General features: G+C 49.1%; 1 protein-coding gene across 1 annotated transcript in view; it reads right to left on the minus strand.

Annotated features, from left to right (window-relative positions):
• Positions 1–17,323, minus strand: part of LOC147880170 (uncharacterized) — a 368,868-nt gene that overhangs the window by 75,181 nt on the left and 276,364 nt on the right. The window contains exon 17 of the mRNA XM_087370364.1: positions 14,995–15,084. Coding sequence (XP_087226490.1) covers positions 14,995–15,084 — 90 coding nt within the window. The remainder of the gene's footprint in view (positions 1–14,994; positions 15,085–17,323) is intronic.

The following is a 17,323-nucleotide window of genomic DNA, read 5'->3' on the forward strand; positions in this document are numbered from 1 at the left end:
GCTGAAAATCCTAGCAACACCTTTTCAGATTTTCCTCGCTTGTCTGCACTCTCAAAGGCAATGTTGTACTGACTCAACTGCCATGTGACAACGAGGACAAGTAGGGTTAGCATGGATCTCCATATGTTCACTGCAATCCCTCCATGAATAGAAAGCCAAAAGAAAAGAGTGATCTTCCTATTCCTAAGGGATTTTTAGAGCCTACGCCAAAAGTTCTTTCGCACAACTGCGGAAATCTGAAAACTATCCCAATGTGGCGCTCTGGAGGGCCTCCAATGTCTACTCCTTAGCTGAAATCTTCGGGCATTTCTAACTGTGTAGCGAAAGAAGGGGAAGCTCTTCTCTCGGTGCCCCTCATCAATCCATTCCCACTCCCCTGGGTCCCATTGCAAGAACCTAATAGGGGAACCACCATACAGCCAGAGTCTCCAAGACCCCAGCGCAAGGAGAATAGGATCATGGTCAAGATACCATTGTGAGTCCCTACCCCACTCCATGAATCCTGCAATCTTGACAGGCTGAAAAGCAATCTCCAAAAGAATATCATCAGAAGATCTGACAAGTCTGCCTCCCCCGACTAAACATCAAAGACAAGGGTATCCTCATGTGCATCCTGCAATGCAATGATCTGTAGCAGAATGCCCATCCCTAAATATGCTCCTGACCAAGTGGACTCTGTAAGCGGCATGTCATCTGTATCAATCCACTCTGACAGAATGGTTGCATGTATCTGCTGTATCCTGAGTGCAATCCCTCTAAGGTGGCCAACTGCTAAAAGTCTCTGATCCTCTGGAAGTCTCATAAAGGCTTTCCAAGCGCCTACCGTAGAGGCAGGTCCCCTCTCCCATCTAGACCACTACATATAATGTGACACTCAAAGTGGCCTAAAAATCGAGTCATTCCACATGACTGGCTGTCTGTGAATTTCTTCACGAGAGTTGGGTGGAACTTTGCGAAGTGTGTTTTTGAAGCAGCCCCAAGCCTTCAGAATAGCAACCATGAGAGGGGAAGGGGGAGATTTGAGATGGGCTGAAGTAAAGATCCATCTGTTGCTGTCCAACCAATCCCCCCCAAGAGAAGGGGCACAAGACTGAATGTTGCATGAGAAAAAATCCTACCAAGGCTCCTGTCCAAGCATCAATCCATGTACCACAAACTTGCAGAGTAAGGCCATACACTACAAGTTCAGATCAATAACATTGAGACCTCCTCCTCCTGTGGGGAGAATGAGGGTCTCCCAAGCCACCCTGGCTACAACATCTAAGGTGCCATCTAAATTACTCCATAGGAAGTTCCTGATAGGTCTCATTAGCTAAGCAATACAACCTCTAGATCTGCACCAACATGAGCAGACAAACCAGGCAGTGGCCAATAAGACCTGGTTCACAACCACAACTCTGGATGCAAGGTCAAGTCTGGCTGAACTCCAAAAGATGAGTTTCCTCCTGATACTCTCCAACACGGGAGCGAACTGCTGTGCCAGAGAGATGCCCACCCCAACCTGGCATCCCAGATACCTTACGGAGACTCCTCTTTGAATCCAAGTTAACCCTATGTCAATCCCCCAAACTGGAGTGTCCTCATCACTGATCCAAAAACCATTGGATTTGTTCCAATTTATGTGTGCACCTGCCGCAATGCAAAACAAATCCAATGCCGTCCTGAAGAATTCAGTGTCTATGGAGTGGCATCCAAAAAAACAGTTGTATCCTCTGCCAACTCACTGTCTAAGAGCTCATCCTCCTGCCTCAAAGGAAGCCTAAGCCCTACAATCCCAGATTGAGCTCTAATGTAATAGCTCATAGCCTTAGCCACAAAAAGGAATAAAAAGGAGGCTAAGGGGCATCCCTGACAGACTGATCTAGTAATCTGAAACCTGTCCCCTTTAGCTCCACCAATAAGAACCTGGCTGTGGGCTGGCTGTGGGCTGATCTATAGAGGGCTGACACCCCTCTGATCCATGTATCTGAGAAGCCAAAACGAGTAAGTGTGCCCTCCAAAAAGCCCCAATCTACCATATCATAAGCTTTCTCCAAATCCAAGAGAGTAGAATGGCCAGCCTGCGGCCATTATGCATGGCCCAATCCGAGGCCTCCCAAAATGAGAAGATGTTATCAAAGATGCTCCTGCCATGCAAAAAACCTATCTATATAAAGGAGGGCCTTATAGAGACAGTGTTCTAGATTCTTTTTATATAGAGGAGGGCCTTATAGAGACAGTGTTGAGGACCTGGGTATCTCATTTGCAGGATGGGCAACTTTCTTCTTCAAACTTAGCTGTGATATTAGTGATTTTCTAGTTGCTCTTATTAGGAGGGGTGAGATTCTCAAGCGTGAGATAGGTATTCGCCAGCAGTTGGCTGCCCTCCAAAGGAAGGAGCAGAAGAGGCCTACAGATGCTTGGATTTAGGAGCGCCTTGCTACAGCAAGGGCTCAGCAACAGTCACTCTTAGATCAAAGAGCAGAGTATGCCTTTCATGCTAGAGAGTCATTTTGACATTGGAGGTAGGGTCAAAAAGCAATTCTTCTCTACTCTTGGCCCCAGACATAGTAGGGAGAGCATCTCATAGCTTGTTGACTCAAACGGAGTTCTTTAGACAGATCCAGATGCCATCTTGCAGGTTGCCACCGATTTCTATGCCTCCCTTCTTACAGCAGATCATGACACTCAGGTAACCCTTCACAAGGGCAAGTGCCCTGGTTCAAATGGACTTACCTCCTTATGTTTTATTACTTTTTGGGATCATATTTACCTCAGCCCTGCAGGATGTATGAGACTCGGGTGAGATGCAAGACTCATTTAGGGAGGGCCTCATTCAAAGGGGGTTGCAGGAATTCAGTGTCTTAGTGGGGACCGATTACCTTGCTGGGTGCCTTGTATAAAATCTTAGCTAAATCTATCAGCCTTCGTCTGTAGCCCTTTCTACTAGATCTTATTCATGATAAAAGAATCTGGAATCCTAACACTAGCAGAGCGGCGCCTCACATGGGGATTTGAGACCATCAAAACCACTAGAAAATGATCCGAAGTGGACACCCCAGCTGCAATGCGAATAGTACCACCTCTATCAAGAGCCCAATCATCCACATAAAATCTGTCAATCCGTGCATGTATAGGCATCTGCAACCTCCTGTTTGACAAAGAAAATAGGAGAGAATGTGGCTGAGTGTGAAAAGCATCATCGTGCCAAACATCCCTGCCACTGTACTGAAAAAGGAAGGCATCCCACACTGCTCTCTCTAGGGAGTGAATTCCACCTTCTCTACCACCTTTGGTCTGAGGGCATTTCAACCATGTTGAAATCGCCCCCAATAATCCAAGCATCTGCAATATGGGACCAAGAGAGCAGTTCCTTCCACAAAAGGACACGATCCCCTCTAGAATTGGATGCATACATGTTTAAAAGACTAACCTTATGCCCACCAATCAAAACTAAAATCCACTGAGCTCTAGAAGGGACTATGATCCCGTGTCCAATCACTAAGGGAAGTATAGAAGACGAAACAGAAATTCAAGTACCTCCCCTGGTGCTCAAGGCGGCAGGTGACCAAAATGTATGGCCTGAAAGCACAATCCTTGACATCCAATTTGTGTTCCTGATTCATCAAAGTGTCCATGGGACATCCAATAACACCTAGATGAAGTTGGTTATGAATCAGCTGCCTGCGGCAATGATGAGGTACACCCTCGAGGAGGCCTTGAACGTTCCAACTGACAATCCTCATCTGCAAGAGGAAGAGGCCGGATGGAATATCCTACCCGACCTAGTTGTAGAGAAAGCCCTCTCCTATGAAAAGTTCCTCCTATAAAGAGGAGGGAAGTCAACTAGGAAAAGCACACCCACACCTGTTGAGGGGAAAACTCTGTCCACTGATGTCTGAAAGATGTGCTCCCCAAGCGTAGAGGGTACAAACTCCTCCTCTGACTCAAATTCAGCCAAGTCTACCAGAACTGAAAATGAATTCATACGAAGTACCTCTGGCACATGAGTGCAAAGGAGCCCTGCGAAAAGTGGAGTGGAACCAATAACCCCCTTACCTTTGTCAGGTGAAGACAACCGTGTAAGAGAAGAAGGGGGTTGTCACTACATGACCTCTGCATGAATCTTCATGACCTTAGCCACGACTTTGGTATTGTTCTCAAGTAAGGCACGGGTCTCTGGTGGAGCAAGGTTCTCCTTAGGTGAGCGCTTCTGAACATGATCAGGGGCAGAAGCAATTTCATCTACACATGGAACCAGTTTAGGAATGTCTCCTCCTTGAAGAGATGGGTCTAGGGCCCCATCAAGGGTAGCCTAAGGTACTGGCTCCCCAACTCTCACAGGCACCCAATGGTGGATGACTGAAGCAGGACGTACTGACTATCCTGTCCGCACTGTAGAAGTACCAGGACGAGAGAGCAGAATATGCCTTTCATGTACGGGAATCCTTTTGGATTCAAATGGGTGGCAGGGTCAACAAACACTTTTTCTCTACTCATGGGCCCATACATAGTAGAGATAGTGTTTCACAGCTTGTTGACTCAGACGGGGTGTTACACTCAGATCCTGATGCTGACATGCGTGTAGCTTCAAATTTTTTTGCATCCCTTCTTACTGCATATCGAGGCACACAGGCCATTGATGATGCCAGTCTGCGGCTACAGGTTTTTCTTCCAGATTTGATTCATGACACATAGATAGGGTTTGTGCATGGCAGAAGTATCTTTGATAATATATATATATATCTTTCCAAGAAAAAGACTTCTATTAAGTAAGAAAAAAACCCGCGAGAGCAAGCTCAAAGCGGAATACATCATGAAATCATGAGGATAAATAAAAACCCCCTCAGAGTGAGGTGGAAAACAACCCAGGCTGAGGCTGAAAGTGCCACCTCAACCCTGTAGTAGTTTCAGAGAAGAAAGGAGAATCCTTCCATTCCCTAAAGAAAGAAGCCCTCCTAGCTGAGGCTGCACGGGAGTCCCCCTGCATACCCGTCCATACGGCCATCAAAGTATGTACGATGTCTGTCCAGATACTAGCCAATGTGTGCGAGGGATGAACCTGAGTACCCTCTAAAGCCTCTGTGCATCTGGCTCTCCAGATATGCCAGGCTGCTATGCTCGCTAGAATCTCCCAAGAAGTATCCACAGAGGCATGTACAGCTGTAAAAGGAAGGTGTGGTACCACATCCAACGAACAGGACTCAATCCGATTCAATCCGATGACGTCGAACCGAAATGGCCCGAGAGGAGTCAACTCCCTCATAGAAAACCTGAGGTCCTGTAAGAGAAAGCCAAGCCACCGAGCCCCATGTCATTAAAAGTGGGGAATGGGCAAAGTGACTGAAAATCCTGGCTACCCCCATCCAAATCAACCTCGCCTGTCTGCAATCCCATAAGCAATGCTGAATAGACTCCGAAGCAGAAAGGCATCGAGGGCATGTAGGGTCGGCTCCGAACCTGGACCTCCAAAGGTTCACTGCAATCCCTCCATGGATAGAAAGCCAAAAGAAGATAGTGATCTTTCTATTTCTGTGGGATTTCTAGAGCCTCCTCCAGAAGCACCTCTGCTGATCCGCAGTAATACCAAAAGTCTCCCAATGAGGAACTCTGGAGGGTCTCCAACCTCTACTACTGAGCTGAAATCTCCTGGCATTACTGACCGTGTGACGAAAGAAGGGGATGCTCTTCTCTCGATGCCCTACGTCAATCCACTCCCACTCTCCGGGGTCCCACTGCAAATACCTGATGGGAACTCCCCCATAGAGCCAGAGCCTCCAAGACCCGGTGGAGAGTAGCCGGGGGTCTAGGTCTAGGAACCACTCTGAATCTGATCCCTGCATTAAAAGACCTACAACCCTGATAGGTTGAAAAGCAGACTCAAGCAAGATGTCCTCTGTGGACCTGAGCAATCTGCCACCATCCTGGACACTAAAAACCAAAGCATCCTCCTGTGCATCTCGAAAGGCCAAAACCTGAAGCGGAACCCCGTCTCTTGAAAAAGTACCTGCCCAAGTGGAGGAAGTGGAGTAGCATATCATCTGTGTCTACCCAAACCTTTGGAAGGGCTGCCTCAATCTGCAAGATCCTCCCTGCACTCCCTCTGAGATGTCCTGTCAACCTTGATTTGGTTTCCTCTGGAAGCCTGCGGAAAGCTTTCCAAGACCCCATAGAAGAAGCAGGTCCCCTCTCCCACCTGGACCACTGCATGTAGAGTGAGGCACCCAGTGGTCTGCCAAGATCATCTAAAATATTGTCATTCCACATGATGGGTTGCCTATCAATCTCTTCCCGAGAGGAAGGAGGAATCCTCTGAAGAGTGCTTCTAAAACTGGCCCAAGCTTTTAGAATGGCAATCATGAGAGGGGACGAAGGTGACCTGAGGTGTGCTGTGGTGAAAATCCATCTAACACTGCTCATCCAGTCTCCTCCTGAAGAAGGTGTGCACCTCTGTATGCTGCTAATAAGAAAGTCCTTCCACGGTTCCTGCCCTGGCTTAAGTCCTCGCACCATCATCTTGCAAAGTAAAGCTCTGCACTGTAAATCTAGATCAATAATATTGAGACCCCCATCCTGTGTAGGGAGGATGAGGGTCTCCCAAGCCACCCTGGCTAAGGCATCTGCTGTGCCATCAAGCCCACTCCAGAGAAAGTTTCTGATCGGTCTTCTGAGCTGAATGATGCAGTCCCTAGAACGGCACCAACATGAACAAACAAACCAGGCTGTGGCCAAGAGGACCTGGTTGACCACCACAACTCTAGAGGCAAGATCCAGCTTGGCTGAGCTCCAGAAAAGAAGCTTCCTTCTGATGCTCTCCAAAACGGGAGCAAACTGCTGCGTGGTAGAAATATCCAAGCTGACCTGGCAGCCCAAATACCTGATAGGCACACCCCTCTGAACCCAAGTGAATCCTATGTCAAGCCCCCAAACTGGAGTGTCCTCATCACTGATCCAAAAGCCATTGGATTTATGCCAATTTATCTGCGCCCCTGCCGCCAAGCAAAATAAATCCAATGCTGTCCTGAAAGAAGTGAGCGTCTGTGGAGTGGCATCCAAGTAAATTGCTGTGTCATCAGCCAACTCACTGTCAAGTAGCTCCTCTTCCCTTCTGATGGGAAGTCTCAGCCCAAAGATGTCAGCTTGAGATCTAACATAGATACTCATAGCTTTGGCCATGAGCAAAAAAAGGAAAGGAGCAAGGGGGCATCCCTGACGGACTGATCTCGAAATCTGAAATCTCTCACCCCTTACCCCACCAATAAGTACCTGGCTGTGGGCTGATCTGTACAAAGAGGAAACACCTCTGATCCAAGCATCAGTAAAGCCAAAGCGTAGAAGGGTGCCCTCCAAAAAACCCCAATCTACTCTGTCATAAGCTTTTTCAAAATCCAAAAGTAGAATGGCAAGATTCTGGCCACTCTGCATGGGCCACTCTGAAGCTTCCCAGAAACAAAAAATGTTATCAAAAATGCTTCTGCCATGCACAAATCCCGTCTGAGTGTCATGAATGAGATCAGGGAGAAGTGGCTGCAATCGGAGGCTGATAGCCTTGGCCAGAATCTTGTAACAAGTCCCCAGAAGTGTGATAGGTCTCCACTGGGACACTAAATTTCTGCTACCTCCTTTTGGGATAAGGTGGATGAGACCCTCTGTAAGCGACCCAGGCATCTCGCCAGAGTCCCAAATGGCCTGCAGGGCTGAAGTAATATAGTCTCCAATCATATCCCAAAATGCAATGAAAAAAGATGGGGTGAGGCCATTTGAACCTGGGCACTTGCCCTTGTGAAGGGCTGAAAGTGCAGTCCTGAACTCTGTGTTGGTGAAAGGTGCGTCGAGTAGAACATGCATACCCGGATTCACCAACACAGGGATACTCTGCCAAATAGCCTGTCTAGCATCCTCTCTATCGTGTGTCTCAGGATCAGCAATAAGAAGGGTGGCATAGAAATCTGAAGCTATGCGTAAGACATCATCAGGCTCTGTCTGTAAAACCCCATGTGAGTCAATAAGCTGGGATACACTCTCTCTACTATGTCTAGGGCCATTGGAGTTCACTTGTGTTCACTTCTTGTTCTTGTGTTCACAACTCTTCACCATTCTTGCTCCTATGACATGTTAGAATATGAAGCCAAGTTGAGTCAGTTTGGTGTGTTAGTGTGTTCTAGTGTGAGTTTTAGTCTAGTGTGTCCTATGGATACCACGTGTCAGATTGGGAGTTATCCCATATGCATTGGTGTTTGTATGTGTGTGTGTACTCTATATAAGAGATGTACTTGTCTAGTGTCAAATCAATCAAGTATCAAGCTACAAGCTCTTTGGTCTACATGTGAGTACTTTCATGTTGGTTCATTGCTCTAGTCATTTCATTTCCATTTCTTTATGTCTCTCTTTGAGTATCACTTCCTCTCTCCCTAGCCTACCCTCTCTCTCTCTCTCTCCCTCTCCACCATGTGCCTTCATGTGGTATCAGAGCCTCCCTTCCTACCTTCTTCTTGCTCTATCTAGAGGATGAGAAAAGCCCGCAAATGGAAGCTCCCCTCTCCTGTAAGGTCGAGCCTCCCTTCCCTTAGCCTCGCCATGGTTCCTTGCCATCAAGTACTTCGGTGTCCTAGTGATTGCTCCTGATCCTCGTTTGTGAGTTCAGCTCACTCTCGCATCAGTTCGTGGTTCTCCCTCAGCATTGGTGGACATTCCTCGTTTGTTCCTCACTAGAAACTTGTTTTAATGCAGTCCAGCAGCTGTTTTTTGACCTTTTGAGGTCTGATTTTGATGTTTTTTGACATTTTGGCACTGCCCAAACATAAACGACCCTGTCCCGCACAATTTCGAGGGGGGGAAAAGTTTTGACTTTTTTGTCCCTGCAGCTGTACGGATGTCCGTACGCCCGTACGAACCTCTGCAAGCGGATGCGCGACAGTGCCATATGTCAGAAGGAGATTCCGAGCAGTTTTAGGCTATTTTTTGGCATTTTTTCCTCAGATTTGGACTCTCGTCACCTCCAGCAATGATTTGAGCTTCCCGAGCTTACCCACAAGTCATTTCGACTGTACCGACACTCTGCTACATTGACTTGAGGCTTCCGACAGCGGGGAATACTCTTTTCACACCTCGTCATCTCCGACATTGCAACATTGAGTTGTTTGACTATCTCGAACAATCAAATATCATTTCTCTGATCTCGGTAACTTCGATGACCGCCTCGATTGTTGCACCATTTGATGCCGTCTACTGTTACTGCTCCTGCCCTCGAAATCCACACCAAAACTTGCTCGTGATTCCACCATAGATTGCCTCTCTCACCACCTTCATTTGAGCTTCCCGTTGGTGCTCACGGATCTGATTTGAGCAGCCCACGATTTGCTTCTTTAACTGGGGAGCTCCCTTGAGCATTTGGTGACTCTCCGATCGGCACATTGAGAGTGATGATGTGATCTCCCTTGGTAGGTGCTCCTATGGCCTTCATTGACACATCATTTGAGGGCATCCTCGCCCAGGTATTCACCGACATACCTCTTTGCATCAAGATGTGCACACTGTTGTGCGGTAGCTACTTCGGGCTCATGGGTTCTCTGCCCTTGCTATGCATAAAATCAATGAAATCTTTTATATTTTTTTATATGTTAGAGTTAAAGTTTCTCTGCCTTGAGTAGTCCCTCTAAAAAGAATGTTTGAAGAGTTAATAAAGGTCCCCTACCTTGGATAGTCCTCCTAAAATGATGTGCTTTCTCTTATATGTTTGGTATGTGACTCCATGTTCCTAGTTAGTCCTTGGAGTCAAGAGGGGGATGTACTGTGGGAGCCATATATTGGTAGTGATAGGGTCTAGTTATCAGGCCTGGCATATGAGTTCCAGGATGTTGGTGCATTGGTCTTCTAAACCTCTTAGTTGTTCATGCATCCATGCTGAGACATTAGCCTCTAAGTCATGTTTGGGATGTAAAGCCATGTGAGTGCTCAATCCGACCTTTGAACCATGCTCAGACTTCAGCCTCTGAGTTGGCATGGAAACCATGTCTAGTTCATACATTGCACAGTTCACCTTGTCTTCATGGTTAGAATATGAAGCTAAGTTGAGTCAGTTTGGTGTGTTCTAGTGTGTTCTAGTGTGAATTCTAGTTTAGTGTGTCCTATGTATGCCATGTGTCACATTGGGAGTTATCCCATATGCATTGGTGTTCATATGTGTGTGTGTGCTCTATATAAGAGCTGTACTTGTCTATTGTCAAATCAATCAAGTATCAAGCTACAAGCTCTTTGGTCGAGTAATTTCATTTTGGTTCATTGCTCTAGTCATTTCATTTCTATTTCATTATGTCTCTCTTTAAGTATCACTTCCTCTCTCCCTGGCCTACCCTCTCTCTCTCCCTCTCCACCATGTGCCTTCACGACAACCTTTTCACCTCCTTGTCACCGACTTTCACCCCTGTCACTCTTCTCACCTTGTTCACCCTAGTCATCATGGTGACAACCTTTTCACATCCTTGTCATCACCTTTCACCTTGTTCACTCTTCCCACCTTGTTCACACCTAGTCATCATGGTGACAACCTTTTCACCTCCTTGTCACCCCCTTTCACCTTGTTAACTCTTCTCACCTTGTGCACCTTGTTCATCATGGTGACAACTTTGTCATCCCTTGTCACAACCTTTCACCCTGTTCACTCTTGTCACCATGTTCACCGTGGTCATCATTGTGACAACCTTGCCATCCCCTTGTCACTCCCTTTCACCCTATTCACTCTTGTCACCTTGTTCACCCTGTTCACCCTGGTCATCATGGTGACAATCTTGTCACCCCCTTTCACTTTGGTCGCCACAGTGACATCACAGTTGTGCTCACCCTAGTGAGAACCTTGTCATCCCTTGTCACTCCTATCACCCCATTGGCAACTTTGTCTCTCCTTGTCACCTTGGTCATCCTTGTGACAACCTTGTCAACTCTCACACCCTTGTCACCCAAGACATCGTTGGGTCACCTTGGTCATCCCCGTGACAACCTTGTCGCCCTCCCACACCCTTGTCACCCTTGTGATAGCCTTCTTTCCCTTGTCACCCGGGACATCGTTGGGTCACCTTGGTCATCCCTATGACAACCTTTTCACCCTTTCTTACCCTTGTCACCTGGAACATATTTGGGACACCTTTTTCATCCTTGTCTACTCTTGCTATTTTTTACCACACTTACTAATTTTGCCTAGCTCTCGCTATTGTTGGCCGCAATCGCTATTTTTAGCACTATGCAGCCCACGTCTCTATTGAATCGCCCCTCCTCCTCTTGTGTGCCCCTCTCATGCTGCCCTCCAGCCCCTCCTCCTTGTGCGCCCCCTCCCCCTAGCTCTTGTGTGCCTCTACATACCCCCCTTGCCCCTCCGCTAAATCTCCCCTCCCTCCCCTTGCCTCTCCTCTTGTGCGCCCCTCTCATGGTAACCCCCTTTTGCCCTCCTCCTTGTGCACCTCTACAGCCCCCCTCACCCCTCCTCTTTGTGCGCCTCTACAGCCCCCCCCTTGCCTCCTCTCTGTGCCTCTACAGCCCCCCTCCCCCTCTTCTTGGGTGCCTCTATAGCCGCCCCCCCCCTCTGCTCGCCTTCTATCTACACCTCTACAGCCCCCTCTCCTCCTCTCTTCCCTCTACAGCCCCCCCTCACCCCTCCTCTTTGTGAGCCTCTGCAGCCCCCCACCCACTCGCCTTCTCTCTGCACCTCTACAGCCCCCTCACCTCCTCTTTGCACCTCTACAGACCCCCCTCTCTTGTGCGCTTCAAGCAGCCCCCCCCCCCCCCTGTCACGAGGGCAAAGTTTCCCTTTAAACTTTTTCACTTTTTTTCTCTTTTCCTTTGCTCCCCGGTTTGGTCCCCTACTGGGATCCCCAAGGTATCCGCTTGATCTCTCGGAGCTGCCACTGACTTGCTGGCTGGAACCTCTGCTGGACTGAATGTCCTTCACCTTCACAAACCTGCTTGACTCCTCCGGATGCTCAAAAGAAGAGCATAAATCTCTTTCCAGGAGCTACAGTCTTGAAATCCTCTCTTTCCCCAAACCACTTGCTGAATCTCCGTGAAGCGCCACGAGTGCTCCAGACTTGCTCCAGAAACTCCAAACAAGAGGGGGAAGGTACCTGTGAAGTCAGTTCTTCAAAACCCCTCTACTGGCTAGTTATGACTAGCTAAACTTAGCTGGGGCTAAGTTTAGCAGAACCGCCAAAAGGGTTTAGCTCTGCCACCAAAGTTGGCCGAACTGCCAAAAGGATGGGCGCCAACAGCCGGGATTCGAACGCAGGACCTGGAGGTGAGTATACGCGGAGTTCTAAGTTGGGCTAACCAAGGGGGCAAGTCGTCGGTATTTCTTATACTAGTCTCCCACTTAGTTATATCTTGTCCCAGCTTCTCCACGTGCCCCAAAAGCTTTTCTCTCTCCACAGCCGATCGGCGGATTCGAACCCGCGACCAACGAGCCGAGGAACTCCACGCTAACCACGGGGCCAACCAATCGGTTGGTGTAACGAACGGTGCCACCTTACCTATGTTCTAAATTCCTGCGCGTAGACACAGCCAAAAGGGGCCGCGCATCCACCGGCGCCAGGAACCGAACTCAAGATCTCAGGGATCTCAGACGAGGAGTATCGCCGAGCTAACCACGGGGGCAGGGTAACTATTAGTGTAACCATATAGGCCCCGTGGAATATATTGTGTACCCGGTCGAATAGCAAAAGGGGGTCGGCCCCCTCGTCGGCTCACGACCTGCCTCCCAACGCCGGTGATCGAACTCGAAACCTGTGGGCTAGTGCACGGAATACATCACGGCCCGGCTAGCCACCGGGGACGTGGCCTTGCTTGACTTATAAGGAGCACCATATCCTTATATAGAAGCTTACGAGCTCCCAAGCTATGGCGCGTTCGTCGACTCCATGCACACGTCGATCGGGTGGTCGAGCTCGTCGCACTTCTTTCCCTAGATCTGAAGCTTCTCCAGACGCGAGGTAGTCGGCAACTAGACTGGCAGTCGGTCGGGAGCTCTCTTCTCGCTATTTCCGTCACCCTACGTCAAGGTCCGTCGATGAAGTTCCGTCGTCGCATCGAAACTTCGTCCGGCTAGCACGATCGATCGGGGACTCTGCTGATATCGCCGCGTCGGCCCTGTGATCCAGTTGAGGGAACGCTCGCTTGAGTCAAAGGGCTCCGGGAATGGATTTGCCGCAAGGTTATGCGAGGCCTTTGGCGCCTCGACGTGACGGAACTGCAGTTCCGTCACCTTACGTCGAGTGCCGGAGGGATCTCAGTCGACCGCTACGCTCGGGTCCGAGCTCCGCTGACCACAAGGCTTTGGGTGAGAGATATTCGGCTAGGTCTCTCGACCCTCACCAGTTTTCGGGTCGAACGGTGCAGCGTGGTCTCTCCTCTGCTCTCTGCATCAACGACACCTTCTTCCAAGCGAACATGGCGACGCTCCTCGTGTCCTCCACCGACCTCTGTTCGTGCTGCCCTTTCGTGGGCTCCTTCTATAAGCCAAGGGTGAACCCTGGCTCGAAGAACAGCTCCTGGCTTTACCTGCAGACCACCAACTCGTCGAGGGGAAGGGAAAACGAACTAACTACTGCAGCAACCTTCATTTCAAGAACACCAACAAAGACGCCCAGGGAGAAAGGTGCTTGGCATTCAAAAGAAGGAGGCCCTGTGGTCAAAACGCCACAGGGCAGATTACATTGCTTCTCAAAAAGATGAGGTAAAAGCTCACACTCTCTCAGGATTACAAAGAGCTCTCAGCTCTGCATGATCTTCCAGCTCTGGTCTCCACCATTCTCTGGTCTGAACCTTCTTGCTGAATCCTGCGTGTGTGAGTGGTTTTGTATTTTGGAGGGAGTTCTCTCTCTTACTCCAACGTTCAGCTGCCTTCATTAAGGCTTCTTTTCCTCCTTGGTACCTTCTCTCCAACAGTCACCTAGAAGGCCAATCAATTTAAAATGCCCGTTTGAATTGGACCCTTTAGCCATAGTTGGGGAGTCCAACCTTACCATGGGCTGCTCCCCTTGGTTAGGTCTTAGAGGTGTCAAAGGGTTGCTCCCCCTTTGACCCAAAAGAGGGCAAGGACCTCCTCCTTGCTGCCGATGTCGAGTCCGGAGGGAATGATGAAGGAGGGATGGACTGAGACTCAGTCCCTTGTCAACGGGCCACCCATTACACCCCCCCCCCCCCCTCACCCTTCTCTCTATGTGCCCCTACAACCACCTCTCCCTTGCCTTTACAGCCCCTCCTTCTAGCCTCTACAGCACATCACTCTCCCCCTCCCCCTAGCCTCTACAATGCCACCGACTTGCCCCCTCTCTCATCCTGCTTCCTCTGCTCAGCAGGCTCTCCCTTGTGGTGTCTCACTACCTGATAGAGAATTACCAAGAAGCTCTTCATTGCATTGGCATCGTTTAGTGTGCTCCATATCCGATAAAATTCGACGCTAGTACAAACCTTGCCTCTTCACTTCCAAAGGACACCCTCTTCACATCCTTCTACAGCACGAGTTCACGCAGCCCCTCTCCCCATCCCCATCCAGTACGAGGTTCCTCTTCCCTGCCCACACCGAATTCCGAGAGCACAAATTCCAGGGAGAGGTTCCTCGTCCTAAGCAACACCCATGTCATTTCACCAAATCCTTCACGTTCATGTTATCCTTCTTACATCCATGTGTTTAATTGATTCTATTTCTGGATCTTTTATATGCATCTTATAATCTCTAGTCCCCAACACAGATACTCTCTTGTGGACAGCTTATAAAGATGAGACATTGGTTAGACATATTTTCCCCAAAATTTACACTTATATCAATTCATTTATCATACGCAAAGAGTGAATTAAATTGAAGAAAACTGAACATTTACTCCCTGCCAGCTACTACTAGTATCGTAAAAAGAAAAGCAAACAATAAATCATTATTTCTGGATTTAGATTTGGCAAAAACAAACTATGTCTATACTAATTTATAAATTGTTATGTCTATTCCCTGATACACTGATGAATAAATTATTGCACCTGCAAAAGCTTGATTCGTAAAGTGGGGTCTCTCTCTTTATATAGACAATCTTTAAAAATTGGCATCATTGACTGGAGGTAAGGACCAGCCTGTTTTCACAAGTATAGGATTTCAGTGATTAAACATTTGTTTTCCAGGGAATTCCTTGAGATTTTATTTTAAAAAACATTCTTGGAAGTTTCAACATTCTTCTTGAATCTAGACATAGAATATATACATGAAAATAGCTAAAAGTTTATAGAAATACCTACAAAAGCTTCACACTAGACTGCTGCTCCTCCCCCTCTAGCTGCCCTCTGCCTTCAGCCCCTCCCCCTCAGCCCTCCCCTCCCTCTCTCAGCCCATCCCCTTCAGCCCCTCCTTCTCTCAGCCCTCCCCCTCATCCCCTTCACCGCCTCCCTTCCCCGCCTCCCCCTCCCGGCCTCTCCCTCCCTGCCTCCGCCTCCCCCTTGAAGGAACATGTGGCAACCTATATCTAAGAAAGGAAAGGAAAAATTGCAAGCATAATGGAAATGAACTCAAATGGAAGTAGGCAATAGAAATGAACCAAAATACTCACATGTAGAGAGCTTGATGTTGACTGATATGAAAAGACTCAAGACTAGTACAAGACTATATGGTGTGAGCCTCTAGACTCTAGAAAGTCACAATGCATATGGGATAATCTCCCATATGACACGTGGCACTGTCTAGGACTCACTAGACTATAAAATAAGTTCTAGGGACCTAGGACACACAAATACACTCACTTTGACTTCATATTCCAACATCCCCCCATGAAGGAAAGGTGAGGAACTATTGGAATGAAGCCAAGAACAGAACATGACAATGAATGCGCCGCGCCCCCCCTGGCTGCCCCGTTGCCTCGCCCCGTCCGCCTCCCTCTGCTCCCCCTTTGCACGCCCTCGCCCTCTCCGCCCCCCTGTCTGCTCCCGCCTCTCCTACTTCCACCACCCCTTCAGGTCCCGCCTCCTTGCCCTAACCGCCTCTCCCGCTTCCATCTCTGTTGCACTCCTGCCAACCCCTTCCTTCTCATCATCCTCCTCCTCTGCCTCCATCTCCACCAACCCTGCCCGCTCCCTCCACCTCCATCTCTGCCTCCTTTCCTCCACCTTCGTCCCCCCCGCCACCTGCGCCTCTTCTGCCCCCACGTCCTCTTCCTCTCATCCGTCGGCTCCCCCCCTCTCCCGCCTCCTCTTCGCTCCCTTGCTCTCTCATTCCCTCTTTTTCTCCCTCCTCGCCTTCTCACCCTCCTTCTGCCTCCGCCTCCCGCCCTCCTTGCCCTCCTCCTTTCACTTCTATCCTTGCCCCCTCCTTCACCCTGCCTCGCCGTGGCCTCCCCCTCTGACGCTTCTCTTCCGCACCCTCCTTTTCTTCTTCCTCCCTGCAGCGGGAGCACTTGTGCTTGTTAAGACGAAAGAAGAACCTTGGTGGTGACCCTTGGTCTTGCTAGAGGGGCTCTATGGCAGCACCCTCAAATCCGCTCTTCTTTCCCTAGTTGACAAGCAACATGTACAGCAGGCAATTCAGTCCCTCCAGGACAAGGCGCTTGTGGGCAAAATTGTGGGCCTCACACCTACACCGAGACAAGAGAGTGGATCTAGGTGAGCTTGGCATTAGAGGGAGACCACATTCAGGAGGTCACCATCTATGGACAAGGCATTTACCTCATCCAACTGAGCTCCCCTACTTTCGATTCAAAGGTCTACGATCAGGGCGACCTCATTCCAGGACAGGCAGTTTGGATGGGAGTTCGGACCGGAGAGTCCAATATTGGGATCCTAAATGTGTATGCCCCAGCATGTAGACATCACCGCCCGGCCTTTTGGAGGAGGTTGTCAAAGTGTCTTCCGGACGTTGACTCTTGGATTGTTGGGAGGTGACTTCAACAACCTGGAGTTTGGGGAAGACAAGCAGGGCGGAGCCTCGTTCTCTGAGATGCCAGCAGCAGAGCGTAGCAACCTCTGGGAGCAGTTCATTTTCATGATCAGTGGTAGAGACCCATGGAGGGAGCCTGAGTTTAGCAGGACTCTTGGCAGCCTTCTCTTCTCTTTCGAACAGAGGAGACACGATGGATTGATAGAGAGATTAGACCGCTTCTATGTTGGGTATTGGGCGCTACACAAAGGTTGATCTACCGGGATTCTGGCACGTACCACGATGTCAGATCACTCTCCAGTGGTACTTCACTTGGATCAGCCCCGCCGAGGTCTCCCTCAGAAGGGGGTCCACATTCCAGAGGACCTCCTGCAGGACGAGGAGATTCAGCAGGTCATGGCAGGGATTTGGGAGCAATCAGAGATGGCACCGTGTGAGGGTTGGGCTGCG

Source organism: Dipteris shenzhenensis, chromosome 32 (assembly GCF_047967505.1).
Source record: "Dipteris shenzhenensis isolate YYH24624 ecotype China chromosome 32, Dip_SZ_1.0, whole genome shotgun sequence".
NCBI lineage: Eukaryota > Viridiplantae > Streptophyta > Polypodiopsida > Gleicheniales > Dipteridaceae > Dipteris > Dipteris shenzhenensis.